Here is a 19,825-nt window from a genome sequence, read left to right as displayed (position 1 = left end):
GCCTGGGCATGCTCCTGATGAGGTTGTGGATGGTCTCCTGTGGGATCTCCTCCCAGACCTGGACTAAAGCATCCGCCAACTCCTGGACAGTCTGTGGTGCAACGTGACGTTGGTGGATGGAGCGAGACATGATGTCCCAGATGTGCTCAATCGGATTCAGGTCTGGGGAACGGGCGGGCCAGTCCATAGCTTCAATGCCTTCATGTTGCAGGAACTGCTGACACACTCCAGCCACATGAGGTCTGGCATTGTCCTGCATTAGGAGGAACCCAGGGCCAACTGCACCAGTATATGGTCTCACAAGGGGTCTGACAATGTCATCTCGGTACCTAATGGTAGTCAGGCTACCTCTGGCGAGCACATGGAGGGCTGTGCGGCCCTCCAAAGAAATGCCACCCCACACCATTACTGACCCACTGCCAAACCGGTCATGCTGAAGGATGTTGCAGGCAGCAGATCGCTCTCCACGGCGTCTCCAGACTCTGTCACGTCTGTCACACGTGCTCAGTGTGAACCTGCTTTCATCTGTGAAGAGCACAGGGCGCCATTGGCGACTTTGCCAATTCTGGTGTTCTGTGGCAAATGCCAAGCGTCCTGCACGGTGTTGGGCTGTGAGCACAACCCCCATTTGTGAAAAAGCATTCTCTTACCCAAATTCATCTACCTTTTCAAAATGCTACCCATTATGCTTTCAAATACATTCCTAACTAAAATTAATTCTTCCTTCTTTAACTACATTTGGAATAAACACCGTCCGAGACTTAACTCGCGCACTCGTTCATTACCTAAAACTCTAGGTGGCATGGGAGCCCCTAACATTCATAACTACTACTTAGCGGCCATGCTTTCTAGAACTATCGAGTGGACCAGGAACCCAAAAGAGAAACCCTGGCTCTCTATAGAGGAATACATGTCCCCCTTACCTCTACGCTTAGTTATTTTTTCATCCTCTACTTTAATACATGAAAACACATTTCACAACCTCCTCACACGTACGGCGGTTAAATGTTGGAAATCAGTAGTATACTTTTTATCCCCACCCCCTTCTCCATTAGCTCGAGTATCCGATTTTATTTCACTAATCTTTAAAAAATTCACACTAGATCGCACAAAAGGGAACTTGGACATCTCTCCCCTTATAGACCAATTTTTCAATGAAGGCACCTTTACTTCCTGTCAAGATATGAAGACATTACCTACAATGTCCAATTATACCTACATCCATTACAAGTCTTTAAAGAAGACATTACACCAAATCATGGTTAAGGGTGACCTCTCCAGATCACTTACCCCGTATGAAACTATTTGTGCACAGAAAGGACCTCCGTGCTTTCATCCTTATACAACATCTTACTCTCGAGACGTCCCACTGAAAATAGCCTTCATACTAAAATGGGAAAAAGATCTCGACTGCTCCTTTACAGAACCTCAAATCAAACACATTTACAAGTCTTCACACGGCCCCTCACAATGCGTTAAAGCCCAAGAAAATTCATACAAGATAATCAGCCATTGGTACACCACTCCGCTCCAGACCCACAAATGGTTTCCCACCGCTCCAAATATATGCTGGAGATGTGAAAAACATACTGGCTCCTACTTCCATCTATGGTGGTCATGTCAAATCATACAAGAATTTTGGAAAATTGTATCCCAAACCTTATCCCAATTGCTTCATACGAACATAATCCTAACCCCTGAACATATTTTTCTAAACTTTCCAATTGATCCAGATAAAAAGTTCTTATCTAAATTGGCCTCCTTCGTGTTAACAGCCAGCAAACTTCTCATACCTCCACTTTGGCGCACTTCAAATATCCCAAACAAGAAACAATTAATCCTCAAAATTGACCAACTATACTATACTAGAGAACTGGCTGCACTCTCAATACAAAACCCCATTCCCTTTCAATATGTCTGGAACCCTTGGCTGATCTACAGGAATTCTACTAACCTTCTGTCCTCAACCATTTAATGCTTTACTAATATTTTGAAGATCCGACTAAGAATATACTGGACCAAGGCCCCCCCCCCCCCCCCCATTCCCTCCTTCCTTTCCCTTCCCCTTTACCAAAGTATGTCTCAACCCTTCCTTTCCTTCTTTTTCTTTCTATCCATATTGATATATACCTGAGACAATCTAGTCTATTTTTCTACTTTATGGTTCTAGTTTATATATCTAAGAAAAAAATTCTATTTTTGGAATCATCTTCTTTTCTTAAAATTTCTATTTGACAAACTTATAATATACATGTGATGTAACAAGAATAATCCGCTTGAATATATAAATCTCAAATTTATGTTAACTTGTTATATACCTTCAAAGATTCTTTGTGAAAACGATCATCTTCTGTTTGTCCCTTTAATGTATTTGATTCTTAATAAATAAAACATTGAAAACAAAACCCCCATCTGTGGACGTCGGGCCCTCATACCACCGTCATGGAGTCGGTTTTGAACCGTTTGTGCAGACACATGCACATTTGTGGCCTGCTGGAGGTCATTTTGCAGGGCTCTGGCAGTGCTCCTCCTGTTCCTTCTTGCACGAAGGCGGAAGTAGCGGTCCTGCTGCTGGGTTGTTGCCCTCCTATGGCCCCCTCCACGTCTCCTGGTGTACTGGCCTGTCTCCTCGTAGCGCCTCCAGCCTCTGGACGCTACGCTGGCAGACACAGCAAACCTTCTTGTCAAGCTCGCATTGATGTGCCATCCTGGATGAGCTGCACTACCTGAGCAACTTCTGTGGGTTTTAGAGTCTGTCTCGTGCTACCACGAGTGTGAAAGGCCAACCAACATTCAAAAGTGACCAAAACATCAGCCAGAAAGCATTGGTACTGAGATGTGGTCTGTGGTCCCCACCTGCAGAAGCACTCCTTTTATTGAGGGTGTCTTGATAATTGCCAATAATTTCCATCTATTGTCTATTCCATTTGCACAACAGCATGTGAAATTGATTGTCAATCAGTGTTGCTTCCTAAGTATACAGTTTGATTTCACAGAAGTTTGATTTACTTGGATTTATATTCTGCTTTATTTTTTGAGCAGTGTATAAATCAACAGATTCACAATGATTTTCAGTACCAGGTGAGCAATCTCCACTGTATCCTATGAGATTCAGCTTTATATGGTCTCCCCTGCCTCCTGCTTGAAAACTGACTGAGAAACTTATCACAAGCAGGAGACAGGTAGCATCACATAAGATACACAGAGACACTGCAAAAGTAAGGGACCAATAGTTCAATGTCACTGCCTTCTTTTCTGAGCACAAATCAAGTGCGGTTTGATAAGCTTTCATCCCATCTGAATAAAGACATCATCGGAGATCATGTAGTCTGCATTAGGAGAACTGTATCAGAGGAGAAGAATGAATCAAGTTGTCAGACAACTTTGGAAATGGCATGTCAACTAAATCAGGTATACACAAGCCATACACCAGAATGATTGTGTATTAGGTATAGAACAGGGCAGTTATTTCCATTCATTATCGTTTCGCCATCCTTAACATTCAGCAATACAGCTCAATATTCAGACCAAGCCGGTGGACCCAATGGTGGAAGGAGGGGCACAAGTTCAGCAGGTGCTAAACATTGAGTGCTTAACGGACTTTGACGATGCACCTCTCATTAATATTAAATTTAGGTAATTCACATCTTAAATTTGCATTCTTTTCTTTCAGAAGAAAATCACCGATGTGACACACAAGCCCAAGAGCATTTCTAATCTCCTACATTTATTTTCTTGTCATCTTTAGATATGGAGGAACACTACAAAACATCACATTGAAACTGCCAATTACAATCAACAAGTTCTTCCAAGCTACCGAGATGCCGTCCCAGGACTTTTTCCAGCGCTGGAAACAGCTTAGCCTGTAAATGAATCTATTAATTCTACATTAATGCCGTAGAGGATTAGGACTACTCTTATCACACCATTCCAGAAAAGTTCCAATTCGTAGAGATTTGCAGCCTCTAAAAGTCCATCCAATGTGCCTTAATTTGCACATTTGGGAAGACTTTTTAGAGGGTGTCTGTGCACCCAGTTCTGTTATTAACCCCTTCATGACCTTGCAGTTTTCTGTTTTTGCACTTCTAGTTTTTTTTGCTCCACTTCTTCCCAGAGCCGTAAATTTTTCCATCAATATAGCCGTATGAGGGCTTGGTTTTTTGTGAGACGAGTTGTACTTTGGAATTACACCACTGATTTTACCATATAGTGTACTGGGAATAAAAATTCCAAGTGCGGTGAAATGACAAAAAAAAAAGTGTAATTCCACGATCTTCTTTTGGGTTTTTTATTTATCATGTTCACTAAATCCTAAAACTGACCTGGCAGTATGATTCCTCAGGTCAGTAAGCCTACGCAGATACCAGTCATGTATAGTATTTATTTATTTTTTTTAAGTGGTGAAAAAAAAAAAAAATTTGCTTATCGCCATTTATCGAGATCCATAGCGTTTTCTTTTTTTGGGATCTGGGTGAGGGCTTATTTTTTGCATCCTGAGCGGACCTTTTTATTGATACCAATTTGGGGTGGATACAATGTTTTGATTGCCTGTTATTGCATTTTATTGCAACAGTAATTTTGGCGTGCTAATTATTTTTTCTCATTGCGCCTTTTACTGATCGGTTTTATTGTTTTTGGGATCTGGGGCCAGCGTCTCCATTTTTCAGGATCTGGGGCCCGGTGAGGGCTTATTTTTTGCGCGCCGGGCTGACTTTTTTTATTGATACTATTTTGGGGTAGATCCGATGTTTTGATCGCCTGTTATTGCATTTTATTGCAATTTTTGCAGCGACCAAAAAAACGTAAATCTAGTGTTTAGAATTTTTTTCTCGTTACGCCTTTTACCGATCGGATTAATTCTTCTTTTATATTGATAGATCGGGCAATTCTGAACGCGGCGATACCAAATATGTGTATGTGGGTTTTTTCTTTTATTTTATTTTGAATGGGGTGAAAGGGGGGTGATTTAAACTTTTATATATTTTTTTATTTTTTTTTAATATTTTTAAAAACATTTTTTTTTACACTTACTGCATGCTTCAATAGTCTCCATTAGGAGACTAGAAGCAGCAGTTGTCTGATTGCTTCTACTGCATACAGGCAATGGGAGCAGATCGCTTGTATGCAGCAGAGATGCTCACTTGCTATGAGCGCCGACCACTAGGTGGCGCTCATAGCAATTGAAACATGACAACCACAGGTGTCTGCTGCAGACCCTGGGTTGTCATGCCCACCCATCGATGACCCGCAATCACGTGACGGGGTCACCGATGGGCGGGGCTTAGGACACGCTTCCCGGAAGCACGAGTTATATGACGCTGTCAGAGATTGACAGCGGCATTTAACATGTTAACAGCCGCGGGTGTATTGCGATTCCACCCGCGGCTGTTTCGGGCACATATCAGCTGACATGTGCCCGGTTCAGTGCGGGCTCGGCACCGGAGCCCCCGCTGAACCTACCTTTCCGACCAGGTGCGTACTATTACTGACCTGGTCGGAAAGGGGTTAAACTTTGTGTTTTTTTACATTTTTTTTTTTTTTTACTTTTTGCTGATTTCAATAGGAGACTTGAAGCTGCGATCATCGGATCGCCTGTGCTACACATAGCAGGGGTTCAGCACTGCTGTGTACAGCAGAAATCATGATCTTCTCCTATGAACGCTGGCCACGAGCCGATATTCACAGGATATTCACAATGACAAGCACTGGGTCTTCTGCATAAATTCGTTGATGGCCGCCGATGGGTGGGATTTTTGATAAGCCTACGGCTGACACTTGTTGAATGCCGCTGTCAGAGATTGACAGAGGTATTTAACTGGTTAACTGTCTCGAGTAGATCTCGGAGCCACTTTTGGCTGTTGGAGGCACTTGATGGCTGATTAAATCAGCTGTCATGTGTGGGGAAAGATGCGGGCTCAGCGCCAGAAGCCCGCATCAAAGGCAGGGGGGACACCACCTTTGACGTACCTATACGTCAAAGGTCGCGAAGGAGTAAATAACTTCAGATAAAGGAGTTTTGTCATGAAGTTGGTGGGTACAGATCTGATTATTTGAGTCCTACAGGGGGAATCCAGTCTATAGCAAATAATTTACATTTCAGGTAACGCAGTTGTCCACCTATTGGGACAATTTATTTCTCTTTCGGATTTAAAAATCATTTTTGCAGTTGGGCTTCATTAAAAATGTTGCGACATTTGCCTTTTATACTTCTGAGCTGCATTGGCTATTGTTGGCTGAAGAATGAGTTAACTGAGAATCCATCAATGAGCCTATGACTGTCGAGAGGAGAGTTTGTAACTCTGTTATCTGTCTTCTCCTGAGCTCCTCTCAGCTGATTTATAACCACAGACCACATCAAAGTTGAATGTGGATGGAAACATTAGGCCTGTAAAAAAGCAACCTTTGCAACATTTTTAATGTAAAAATTTATATTTTAGCCCTAAATATATGGATTAAAAAAAAACATATTTCTTTTTTTTAATCTACTCAATTTACTATTTTTTTTTCCACATTTACAGGCCTCAACAAGAAGCACAGAAAATTTTTAAAGCCAACCATCCCATGGATTCTGAAGTGACGAAAGCAAAGGTAAGTTCTGTGCTGGTATGAAGAACCATTGATCTCAGTAGTTGAGCCAGCCCCCTCCTCTGTCATGACCACTATATAGACAGAGAAGTAGACTGGCTCAGCTGTAAGAATCAGCCAGATCTGTTAACACACAAGTAATGGTGGGCCAACACGGTAGACGTGGACCTGCTGATAAGTTAAATTGCTGGTTTAAAGGGATTCTGTCAGCACAGAACGACTGTTCAAACCAAGCACAGGTGCTCCCTGACGGGGCCAAACCTTTAACTACACCTTCACACCTGCTTGTTTTCTCTGTCTCCACCACTGCATTGATAGATTTTTTTTCTCCCACTTCGCCAGTTATTGGGCTTTGGTTCTGCACTGCTAGAAAATGTGGATCCTAATCCAGACAACTACGTGGGTGCTGGCATCATCCAGACGAAGTCCGTACAGGTCGGATGTTTACTGCGTTTAGAGCCCAATATCCAAGCTCAGGTAAGCCGGGGTGTTTTACTTACACTGCCTTTAACCCCTTCATGAACTTGCGATTTTCAGTTTTTGCACTTTTGTTTTTTCTTCCCCTTCTTCGAAGAGCCATAATTTTTTTTTTTTACATGAGTTTGGCTGTGTAAGGGCTTGTTTGTGGGACGAGTTGTACTTTTAATGACACCATTGATTTTACCATATAGTGTACTGGAAAACAGTGGTGTGTGGGGGGGGATTCCAAGTGCGGTGAAAGTGCAATTCCACAATTTTTTTTGTGATTTTTGTTTTCTTTATTTACCATGTTCTGAACTTTTTTGTTTTAATAAAATATGGGAAAAAAAACAACCTTTTTTTCCCCCATATTTTTCTGACTTCAATAGTCCCCTTAGGAGACTTCAAGCTGCTACCGTCTGTTCTCCTGTGTTATACCTAGCAATGCTAGGTGTCAGGGATTCAGAGTATTGTCAGGGATTCGTGTGCACACAATCCCGATTACTCACTATGTAGCTATTGGCAAGCAAGCAGAGAACTTATGGCGTACACACCTCCGGATTCCATCGCATCGCCCCCGTACGGTCACTGATAGCCTCACGATAGCCCGATTAATATCGTTCGTTGCCACCACCGATCAATTTTAAAATATAATACAGGGCTGATCGGACGCCTGCTTTCTGGTACCGTATATGGCTTCGGGGGAGGGAACGATTACAGGACAAAAGAAACAGGACTATTAAATTTTGTATTTAATCCAAAAGGGAGGCAGTGTTTATGAAAAATATACAAAAGGTTTTACAAAAGGAGACATTACAATACAGAATATACAGTTACACAAATAAAATGGGATTAAATAAGAACTTACTAAAAAGATCGCGGAGACCATTCCGTTTAGCTGGAGGGGAGGCGCTCCATTGACAGTTATCGGACGTGACCCGTGCTATATGAAATATATACTCCCAGCATGCGTAATGACCCATCTTCGGCTGGGTCTTTTATGCCAAAGGGGGAACATGCCCACACACCCCCTGTGATGACATCATGTGGGCTGGGCTCCAGCCTTCATATTTTTATTAAGTTATCCCAGAAGTTAGATATTTTATCGCTGGTTGATCGCAGAGGCTTGCAAGTGACGCCATATTCTTTGTTACGAATTTACCTTTCATTCGAGACTACACATGGCATAGCTGCTGTCTGTTATTCTGGTATTTCTCTTATCGCTTCATTGGGGGACACAGGACCATGGGTGTTTGCTGCTGTCGCTAGGAGGTTGACACTAGGCAAAAAATGGAAAATAGCTCCTCCTCCGCAGTATGCACCCACCTACAGGCACCAAGCTCACCAGTTTAAGCTTAGTGTCTGTAGGAGGTAGACCTGGATCTTTACTGATCCAACCCTGTTGTGTTTTATTAATGTTTGTTTTTTCTCTTTCAGATACAGCTCTTCAGGCTAACAGGGCACATTGAGTCCCCTGTTAACCCACTAGTGACCGAGAGAGCAATGTGGCTACCCCCACATCGCCCACTCTCGGACCCGCTGGGCAGGACTTATCCCCTGTCACCTTAGGGTGTCTCAGGGTGATTTCGGCGGCCAGTCCTAGCCTGTTCCCCACCCCAGCCCCCTCCCCGGAGCGGCCTGGGAGGGAGACGGTGGTCCCTGCGGGTGACCTTCCCCCAGTCTTCTGGGGTTGACACCATCTCCTGCACTGTCTAGGACCGGACAGTGCGGGAAGGAGGAAAAGCCAGGATTCCCCCCTATCCAGGAAGGCATCCTGAGACCATCCTCAACAGGAGAAAGGAACAGACGATTCCGCTAAGACAGGTACTTCCCTGTCTTTCAGTGTAGATCCCAGTCCTCCGGCGTTATCTGCCCCCCCCTCCCCCTCTCACCAAACATGGCGCTTACAGCGCTTCCCTGGGCCACTTCCTCCCTCTTCTTCATTTTGTATGCGCAGCAGATGCCGCACTTTTTTCCATCGGGGGGGGGGGGTGTCCGGTGGGCGGTACTTCCTCCTTCTTCTTCTTCATTATGTATGCGAGGCAAATCTGCCGCGCTTTTCTCCGTCGGGGTGCGTGTCCGGTGGGCGGTACCGCTCCGACGGCTATACGCCCCTCCTATTTAACCAACCAGGGCCGAGGAGCATAGTGACGCTTCCGTCACGCCCTCGAGCCCTCCGCGGACCTATCAAGGGGGCCTTTCAAGCCCGCCCCCCTTCCCATCCGCCTATCGGAGCCTCGACGCGCTCAGTCTTCAACGCAGCGTCCCCTGCTCCTCCCCCCTACACCGACGCCATCACTCTGCCGCACGCAGCTCCCTACTCCGTCGGCACCTACTGTGACCCGCTCCAGCCTAACCTTCGGAGTCTTTCAGGGGGACACGGGACCGCTTCTCTGCAGGATCGGGTAGGCTCTGTCCTGACACCGACCCACACCCTTACCTGCCCACAGCGCTCTCCCCTGCAGTATCCCTGGTCAGGCACATATGCCCAAACCCAGGGAGCTCTCAGTCCGTCCCTCTCACATTGTCACATACTACGCCTGTGCTCTCTGCGGTACTAAGTGGCCCGCGGGTCTCACTACGGCCTTCTGCTCGACCTGCAAACCCCCCACCATGCTGGCACCCCAAGATCCCCCCGCCGCTCAGGACGTGGTAACCCCCTCCCCTCCGGAGTGGGCTGTTGCTATGTCACAGTCTGTCTCTGACCTCACCAAGGTTTCTCAATCTCTGGTGCAGGTCTTAGAATGCTTGCCAGAACGTTTGCCTATGTTATCCACGGCCACCAGCGCTCCGAACGTCCCCACAGACTATTCGCAGGCACCCCTGCCCCCTCCTCTCAAGGGCAGACTGACGGCACATTCTCAGAAACGGACTCACAAAAGCTCATCCTCCAGCTCTCCAGACTCCAAGATACTCCCTGCGTCTCACACCTCTTCCCCGGAGGTCGCCCCGGGATCTAACTCTGCTTCAGATTCAGACTCTGTTTCTGACACAGACCAGTATTCCAGGATCCAGGACATGATAGACAGCCTTATAACGGCTGTCAATCAGACTCTACATGTTACAGAAGACGAGAGCCCTTCCCGGGACTATTCAGTTTCCTTCAAAAAGATTAAGCGTCCTGCACGCACTTTTTCTAACCATGCAGAATTTGACGGTGTCTTTCAGAAGCAGTGGGAGCATCCAGAAAAGCGCTTTACAGGAAAAACAGTTAAATGTCCTATACCCCTTTAACCATGACCTTGTCAGCAAATGGACGGAGTCCCCATCTGTGGACCCTCCAGTCTCTCGCCTTTCTGCCAAGACGGTACTGTCTCTTCCGGACGGTTCCTCCCTTAAGGATACCACGGATAGACTGGTTGAGGCCCTCACTAAGTCAGCCTTTGAGGCTGCGGGCACCTCCCTTTGCCCTTCCTTCGCCTCAACTTTGGTATCAAAAGCGGTGTCCGCATGGGCCAAACAACTCAGACAGGGCATCCTAGAAGGGGCCTCCTCGGACGATCTGGCCGACTTAGCTGATCAAATCGGCCACGCTGGAAAATATCTACTTACGGCGTCCCTCGACTCCGCTGCATGCTCAGCCCGGGTTTCCAGTAATCTCGTCGCCTTACGTAGAATTCTTTGGCTTAAAGCCTGGAATGCCGACCCGGCTTCCAAAAGGTCTCTAACTAATCTTCCTTTTCAAGGTTCCAGGCTGTTTGGATCCAAGCTAGACCAGATAATCTTTGATGCTACTGGGGGTAAGAGTACCTCTCTCCCCCAGCCCAGATCCAAACGCCCTTTTCCTAGGAGACTTCCCCTTCAGTTACGGTCCTTTCGTCAGTTTGCTCAACCGAACCCCTCCTCTCAACAGGACCGTACTCCAGCACAGCGGGACAGTCGTAAGCCCTCCTTTTAGGCCCACGCCTAACTGGCGCCCAAAGAGTCGCTCCTCCGAGTCCTCTGGATCACGATCTCGATCCAACAGGTTTTCCTCAGCATGACGGGTCACTCCCACCTGGGACTTCTCCCAGGGTGGGCGGCCGTCTCCTTCTGTTCAGATTCTTGGCAATAGAGGATGCCTGGGTCAAAGAAATTGTGACTTCCGGCTACAAAATAGAGTTTGATTCCAGCCCATGATCACGTTTTCTCAAGTTCCGCCCCCCACAACCATCTCTGCTTCTTTTTTTCCTTCAAGCCATCACCTCCCTTCTGCGCTCAGGAGTCATAGTCCCGGTTCCCTTTCAGGAAAGGTTTTCCGTTTTTTACTCAAATCTTTTCGTCGTCCCAAAAAAGGACTGCTCACTGCGTCCGATTCTGGACCTCAAACAGCTAAACCAACATGTACGCATCCGACAGTTCAGGATGGAGTCCCTCAGGTCGGTAATAGCCTCGATGGAAACCGAGGAATATCTATGTTCAGTGGACATTCAGGATGCATACCTTCACATCCCAATCTGCGCGTCACATCAGAAGTTCCTTCGCTTTTCCTTCAGGGACGCGCATTACCAGTTCACTGCCCTCCCCTTCGGCCTCGACAACACACGGTCCAGGGCCGGTGGAGTCCCCATGAAGTCTCCCTTCCCATGAACATTCTGGAGATAAGGGCGATTTACCTGGCGTTGCGTCACTGGCAGAAGATCCTGGCAGGGTTCCCAGTCCGTGTACTATAGGACAATGCCACGGCCGTGGCATACATAAACCATCAGGGAGGAACGCGCAGCAAGCCCGTTTTAAAAGAGGTGACGAGTGCTACTTTGGGCCGAGAAGACTGCCCCGGCAATCTCAGCAGTCCACATTCCAGGGGTCGACAATTGGGCGGCCGACTTCCTCAGTCTGCAGGGCCTCGCCTCAGGAGAATGGTCTCTCCATCCCAAGGTGTTTCACCAAATCTGCTTACGGTGGGGCACGCCGGTCGTCGACCTCATGGCGTCCCGGTTAAACCACAAGGTTCCGTCCTTTGTAGCTCGGTCCCGCGATCATGGTCACAGTTCCAACTGCCCTATCTCTTTCCACCTCTACCTTTGATTCCTCGAGTCATCAAAAAGGTCAAGACAGGGGGAGTACCAGTTCTCCTAGTAGCCCCAGATTGGCCCAGACGAGTCTGGTACGTAGATCTGGTAAATCTGCTTGTCGACTCCTCCTGGAGACTACCAGACCGCCCGGACCTCCTCTCTCAGGGTCCTATTCTTAATCAGAGTTCTCGTTCTCCGAATTTAATGGTATGGCCGTTGAGGCCGCGGTGTTGAAGACTGCGGGCTTTTCTGACAATGTCATTCAGACCCTAATTAACGCCAGAAAACCCGCTACCTCGCGCATATACCACAGAACTTGGAGAGCCTTTTTTCGTCACTGCGAACAGGGTCAGCTAACTCCTATGTCCTTTTCTTTGCCAGTCATTTTGGTTTTTCTTCAGTCTGGCCTAGAGGCGGGGCTCTCTCTCAGCACTCTCAAGGACCAAGTTTCAGCCTTGTCCTTTCTATTCCAACGTAACTTAGCTGGCCGTCCTCTGGTCAGGACGTTTCTACAAGGGGTGGCCCATCTAGCGCCCCTCTATCGACATCCAGTGGAACCATGGGACCTTAATATGGTCCTAAGTCTTCTACAACAGCCTCCGTTTGAACCCATTCAGGACATTCCAGCCTCTTTCCTTTCCTGGAAGGTGGCTTTTCTGGTGGCTGTTACCTCTATTAGAAGGGTCGCAGAACTCGCAGCCCTTTCTTGTCGGTCGCCTTTTCTGGTATTCCATCAAAACAAAGTAGTGCTCAGGCCGGTGCCTTCCTTTTTGCTAAAGGTGGTTTCCGCTTTTCACATTAATGAGGACATCCTTTTGCCTTCCTTTTGCCCTGCTCCAGTGCATCCACGGGAGAAGTCCCTGCACAAACTGGACCTGGTCAGAGCTCTACGTGTGTGCCTTTCTAGAACGGCCTCCCTTCGGCGCTCAGATGCCCTTTTTGTCATCCCTGAGGGGCACCGCAAGGGTCTCCCTGCTTCCAAGTCAACCATCGCCCGTTGGATACGTTCGACCATTTTGGAGGCACATCGCATCTCGGGCAAACCTCCCCCTCCCGGAGTAAAGGCTCACTCCACCAAGGCGGTGGGGGCCTCTTGGGCGACCCGCCATCAGGCTTCGGCCTCTCAAATCTGCAAGGCCGCAACGTGGTCTTCTCTTCACACCTTTTCAAGGTTTTACAAGGTCCACACTTAACCTTCGGCTGATGCCAGTCTTGGACGGAAAGTCCTGCAGGTGGCAGTTGCCGCAGTCTGACCTAGTCTGTGACTATCTTCTGTTCTCCCACCCAAGGGACTGCTTTGGGATGTCCCATGGTCCTGTGTCCCCCAATGAAGCGATAGAGAAAGAGGGATTTTTGGTACTCACCGTAAAATCTTTCTTGGAGCTTTCATTGGGGGACACAGCACCCTCCCTGTTTTTGGTCATATGTCCAGTTGGCCCTGTTGGGCATCTCATTTAGTTTTCATGGTTGTGCCCCATCGGGCATTGCATAGTGGTTATTTTTATGCTTCTCCTACTGCTCTAGCCACTAACTGGTGAGCTTGGTGTCTGTAGGCGGGTGCATACTGCGGAGGAGGAGCTATTTTCCTTTTTTTGCCTAGTGTCAACCTCCTAGCGACAGCAGCATACACCATGGTCCTGTGTCCCCCAATGAAGGCTCCAAGAAAGAGATTTTACGGTGAGTACCAAAAATCCCTCTTTTTTTCGCCACAGCTCACCGGAGGGTCTCACAGCTATGGAAAACTATGCAAATTGTTCCTTAGCTGACCCTGCCGCTACAAATGTGTCTGTTATTATCAGAAGTATAGAACTTCCGATAGTCCATATTTCGTGTCGGCGCCGGCGAGACTGCAGATTTCTGTGGAGCAAATGGGGGTGCCCTGGGAGTGAGAGAATTCTTTTGAAGCCAGGACTACATCCTTCTCACCTAGGTGTTATATTTATCACAGGTCGGTGCCATTAGAAAATACACTCGTATGTTAATTGGGTTAGTAGCTCCCTTTGTACTAGCATTTGCCTACTAGCCATGTCTCCTTTGTGTGTGCTAATTTGCATAGAGACAGCTCTTGGTCTGGTGACAATTAGTATAGAGAAGGGGGAATGAGAGGTTTCAGGGGGAGAGAGAAATTTAAATTATTTCTATGACACTAGGTATAGCAAAAATTATGATCTATGAACGCCAGCTCACATGAGATTTACAATGACAAGCGAGGGGGACTTCAGACGACCCCCAACTGTCATGACAAACCATTGGTGCCTGTGTCTCATGACACAGGCACCGATCATGTGACACGGGCACTGATGGGTGGGATTTGTGACGCCCTTCCTGTCGGCGCGTGTTAAATGCCGCTGTCAGTGATTGACAGTCTGTGCACAGACTGGATGTGGATCTCCCGATCAAAGCGTGACCGACCTATGAGGCCATGAAACTCAGGTGGGAAAGTCCACCACGGACCGATTTGCACGGATGTCTGCATCTAAATGTCTGTCCCCTCTCCTCTTTTTCAGATGTACCGACTGACATTGCGAACCAGCAAAGAAAGCGTTTCCAAGCACCTATGTGAGCTCCTATCCAAGCAGTTTTAAGCCAACAAAAAGGATGTGATTGCTAAAGACAGTAAAACTGGCAAACACTACACGGAGGGGTTTACCATGCATCAAACAAAAACGCGTGTCTGTGTGCATGTGACAGCAGAGACGGCGCCCCCCGGTGGCACATCTCTGCAGATTTGTCTTTATTTTTGTGTGTATGTGCGTGTGCAGTCTACGTCCAGTAAAGTCCAAAAAAAAAAAAAAGACTTTACAACTTGTATAAAAAAAAAAAAGACAAGGCTAACTATTAATATTCTTATCGTCATAAGATGTGTGGTTGTTCTACTAGATTTTGTCGTTCTTGCCGTGACTATAAATTTACTAGACTGAAAGGGATGCATGAAGAAGCCCCCCCCGAAATGCAGACTTAGAGGATACAGGATCAGAAGTCTGCATGCTGACTCCCCCCCTCCCAGGCATATCACTTGCTGCTTTTCGGAAAGGATGCAGACACCACTAAGCTGTAAAGCGGCAGCCATTTGTGCTTTTTTTTTTTCCCCCTCGGATGTTTAGGGATTTGTGATTTCAGCACTTCCGTTACAGAAGGTAGGTGACCTGACGGGGTTTCTATAGAGAGAAGCTTTGGAACAACTTTGCCAAATTCCGCACAGGAAGAAAGTCACTGTCGCATATATGCAAGACCATGTTTTTTTTCCTGTCTGTGCCAGTGAACTCGTGTTTTGAAGTAAGGAACGTGTTTGGCCCCCCCCTCTACGAACCCCCAAAGTCTGTCCTAGTAATGAGTATTGCTGTATGTTGCAGCTTTCTATTCTCAGATGCTGCTTAGACGGACACCCCTCCCCCTCCCCATTTTTTTTTCCTTCCTCTGTTCTCATACGCCTGTCCGTATTCATTGAAGCATTCCATGCCTTTCACATCATATTCAGTGATTCCGCACTGATCTTTTACCTCGTATAGTCATTCCAAGTCTGCACAAAGCTGTATGTCTGACCCCTACCCTCTCAAACAATTCCGGTGCTTTTAAACCGTCACCCTATCTTTTGGGAAAGGGGGTGCACATAACCATAGTTTTTTTTTTTATTATTTTTAGCAAGAAGTACTAGCCCAGCACTGTAAAAATCACTGTCCACCCATATTGTCCATCTCGTAACGACTTTGTTACCCACTTGCTGCAGGTTATCTCATTACCTCCCGGAAAAAAAAAAAATTCTTAAACCTGTCTTGCAACTTATGGCTTCATTTTTTAAATGTTTATTTAATTTCTCATTTATGGCTTATAATTGCCAGTTTTATTTTTTTATTTTAAGGCGGGTTTTTTTTGTTCTATTTTTTTTTTTTGTATTTTTTTAAACCTGCCGGTGTATATAGGTATATATAAATATATAAGATATTATATAACTGTTAATACGTAATCAAAGAGGTACATAGATAATGTCAAGACTCACATCCCAGAAATTTGGACGCCACACACAACCAGCCCAGTGAAACTGTCATTCGCCTAACAACCACTCCTACCTGATTCTTGTAGTCCTACGTCTCATTCAGGAATCCTCATTGGTCGTTTTATTAAAGGGCTAGTACACATCGGCTGCCGCTGCCTTCACATCGCCCTGATATTACCATTGGCCATAGCGAAGAGTTAAAGGGATATTTCCATCTCCAAGATCCTATCCTAATATGTAGTAGCTGTAACAATAATCATATTAGCAAATACCTCCAATTAGAAATTTTGTATAGTTCTTCTGATTCTCTGTCACTTACCCCATGTGCTGGGCATTGCAGTAGCTTAGGTATCCATAGTTACGACCATTAACAACTGTCACTGTATGAGTAGTTGTAACCATGGATACCTAAACTACTGCAATGCCCTGCACATGGGTAGGAGACATAGGTAATGAGAAGAACTATATTACATTTCTAATTGGAGATATTTGCTAATATTATTGTTACATCTACTACATATTGGGGATAGGATCTTGAAGATGGGAATATACCTTTATTTCGTTTAGGAGCAGATGGAAGTTGCTAAATGTGGAAGCCCTTTAAAGGATATTGTCTGGCTTCTGTTTTTTCAATACACTGTTGGGGTTACACTAAACGTGTCCATACACATTAGTCTAAAATTGATGAAAATGGTAATTTTACCATAAGGAACATCTAGTTTTGTTCAGCGGTCGGACCCCCATCCACCCCTAACTTTTTTTTTTTTTCACCCTTTCATAACTTTAGAAAATTGATGGATCGGTCGGTGGTGATCCGCTGGTCAGCAGTTTAAAGGGGCTGTGGCAATCTGCAAGCGCTGTGCTGAGTATTTACAGCTTTTGCTCCATTGAAGCAAATAGGACAACGCTGCCCTTTTTTAAAATATCTGATGGTGCCACCAATCAGATCCTAACAATAGTCCATCAATATCCTGTACATGGGGAGAACCCCTTTAAATTGTATTATGCCCCTGTGTAAAGTCAGGCAGCACCAGCAACCATCTGAATGTAGCTGCAGAGAGGTGGATGGACCCTCATATTAACCCCAATTTTTAAAGGCTGGCACCACAAACATTAAATTGGGGCATGGGACACTTTGACACTCCCTCCGATAAGCCGTCCGTGCATTTGGAGGGCAGTCGTATCAATTCATTAATTTTTTTTTAATTTTTTTTTTTACTATTTCAGTCTCTTCTTTTTTTTTTTTCTTTTGTGGTTATGGAGTGCAGTTTTTCGCTGGTGCTGTATTTTTATTTTTTTTTGCCTAGTGTCCTGCTAGTTATACCAGCTCCCGAGAGTGTGCTCGTGTGTCGCTGCATATGGATGTATTGCCGAAGCTTCGTGCGTTCTGTATCATTTTAGACTTACATATTTTCTATCTGTATTTTATAAACTGTATCATTCCTCACCCCGAAGTCCTGGAATAAAAAGGTTGAGCCATGGAATTCTTTTTATTTTCTATGTTTAGAAATCATATATTCTTTGCTGTCGTTGCACCATTGCACCTTTTATCCTCGTCGAGGATCCAGTTGTCATTGCAGGAGTTTTGATAAGATCATGTGCGACGATCCAACGATTTCTCAGCCTGGCATTACAGAAGCTGGTGCGTGCTGCCATCTAGAACGTGCCATGTTTGATCAAGCACCAGCGCAGAAGTTTGAAACTCATTGACTGATAAATTGCATACGATGGATTCCTGTCTCCTCATCATCCTTCTAATGGCAGCGTAGTATTAATCCATTTGTTTCCAGCTCTACATGGCGTCTTTTTTTTAACATTTTTTCATTTTGCAGCCAGATGTTACTGTAAAGTTTACACTGCTTAATAAAATGTTCAGTAAATACAGTCCCTTGATTCATCAATAAGCATTTTTTTAAGTAATTTTTCTCCTCTTTGTTTTGGCTGGAGGATTTTGTAACTTGATCAAATTTAGATGAGGCTTTTTTTTTTTTTTTGCACTTCGGTAGAGCAATAGTTTGCTCAATGATACTAAATAGTTGAGCAAAATATTACAAGAACTGTTAAATATTCATTTAGCGTCTTTTTTTTTTTATTAAATATTTTAACTTTGTTTTTTGTATTTTTATTTACTCTGTTGCCTCATTGGGGGACACAGGACCATGGGTGTTATGCTGCTGTCCACTAGGAGGCGACACTATGCATAATCTGAAAAAGATTAACCGTGGCTCCTCCTCTGCAGTATACACCCCTGGACGGCATCAGCCTTCTCCAGTTTTTGCTTAGTGTCGCATAGGAGGCACACCTAAAACTTTTACTCCGTTTTTATCGGTCGACCATGACAGCACCACGAGAGAGGGAATCCGCCCACCAAGGACAGGAAACCTACAGGCTTAAAAGGGGGCGGCCCTCCCTCTCGCCTCAGTTTGGTTTCCTGTCCTTGATGGAGGAAGCCGGTCGCAGGCGAAAAACGTGGATGGCGACGGCTGCGATCCTGCGCCCCTGTCTGGGGACGGCAGCTCCAGCGTTGGCCGATGCTCGTGCGCCCCTATATGGGAGAGGCACAGCATCCTGAGGCACTGGGGGTTCTTTTTTTTTGTTTGCAGTGGGGCTGTGCCCCTGTCTGGGGTGGCATCCCCTTTTCTGCCTCAGCCAGGTGCGCCTCCCGTGGGAGTGTAGGCCCTGGCTGAGCCCCAAAAGTGCGGTGGGGTCTGCATTCCAAGTGGAGGCGACAGCCCACCATCACCCTCCGTAAGTATGGGGAGGGGGGCAAGGGCCAAGGTGATTGTGTCCCCTCTCCCTGCCCTGGGTGAACGCAGCGCGGTACATCGCGAAAGCGCGGCTTACCTGTGGAAGCGCTGACGGCATGCGTCCTCGCGCAAAGCTCGTGCGGCGCGTACTTCCGGGTTTTGGTAAGTCGCGGCCCGATGACGTCACCGCGACTCGGCGATCATGTACAAAAGAGCGCGAAATTAAAAAAAAAAAAAATGGAAAAAGTGTGCTGATGCGCTGCTAGAGGGGAGGAGCCAGTACCTATTTAACCTATCAGGTAACATGGCTCAGTGCTTCCCAAAGCTTCATTCTTTCATTATGGAGTCTGAAGGTGTCCAGTTGCAGCAGGTTGAGCAGCCGCCATCTTCACCATCTCAGCGGCTGTCTGGGGAGCCCCAAAAAACGCATCGCGCACGTGGTTCTGGTAGCCGGTCCTCAGGAAAACGGAGCTCGGGGTCTAGGTCTGGTCACCATACCTCTGGTAGAACGGACGAATCTGCAGCCTTTAGGGAAGGTCCCCCGGCTGAGAAGGGTCCTTCCTCCAATCCGGTACCAGCTGTTTTTTTCTTCCTGAGCCGCCTGGGTAAGTGGTCTTCGAGTAAGTTCACTTAAAATATGGAAGGAGAGAAGGGATACCATATTACTATCGGGGGAAGAAATGTACCGCCAAGCATATACAGTGTGCGCTATGCAAGTCTCTTCTTCCTGACGGATACCCTAAAAAGCTATGTCAGTTGTGCATAAACCAGACACTGGCAGAAGAGGGTCCTGCTCTAACTTCTGGTTTAAAAACCTTAGTTAAGACAGAGATTCACAAGGTCCTCTCCAAGAGAGTTAAAGAGAAAATGAACTCTGACTGTGAGATCCCCTTAGTCTTGGATGACCCCCTATCCTCTCCCTATGAGTCGGATTCAGATAGTGCAGACTTTTCCTCTGCTTCCTCCTCTGATAGTGGTGTGGGACAAAATTGCTTCCCACTTGGTGAAGTGGACAGATTGATTAAAATGGTTCGGTCCACCATGGG

At 46.3% G+C, this 19,825-nt stretch overlaps 1 protein-coding gene across 3 annotated transcripts in view; it reads left to right on the top strand.

Annotated features, from left to right (window-relative positions):
* Positions 1-17,916, top strand: part of LOC141172341 (AP-2 complex subunit alpha-1) — a 44,890-nt gene extending 26,974 nt beyond the window's left edge. For all 3 annotated transcript variants that reach the window (XM_073656445.1, XM_073656444.1, XM_073656443.1), the window contains 5 exons: positions 3,514-3,636; positions 3,749-3,865; positions 6,519-6,588; positions 6,928-7,062; positions 14,546-17,916. In XM_073656445.1, coding sequence (XP_073512546.1) covers positions 3,514-3,636; positions 3,749-3,865; positions 6,519-6,588; positions 6,928-7,062; positions 14,546-14,623 — 523 coding nt within the window. In that variant the 3' untranslated portion in view covers positions 14,624-17,916. The remainder of the gene's footprint in view (positions 1-3,513; positions 3,637-3,748; positions 3,866-6,518; positions 6,589-6,927; positions 7,063-14,545) is intronic.
* The last annotated feature ends 1,909 nt before the right edge of the window (positions 17,917-19,825 follow it).

The sequence above is a fragment of the Phyllobates terribilis genome, unplaced genomic scaffold (genome assembly GCF_046119375.1).
Source record: "Phyllobates terribilis strain yellow unplaced genomic scaffold, ASM4611937v1 Scaffold_12__6_contigs__length_324123572, whole genome shotgun sequence".
Lineage (NCBI taxonomy): Eukaryota > Metazoa > Chordata > Amphibia > Anura > Dendrobatidae > Phyllobates > Phyllobates terribilis.
The sequence above is the reverse complement of the archived record's forward strand: the minus strand, read 5'-3'. Positions and strand labels throughout refer to the sequence as shown.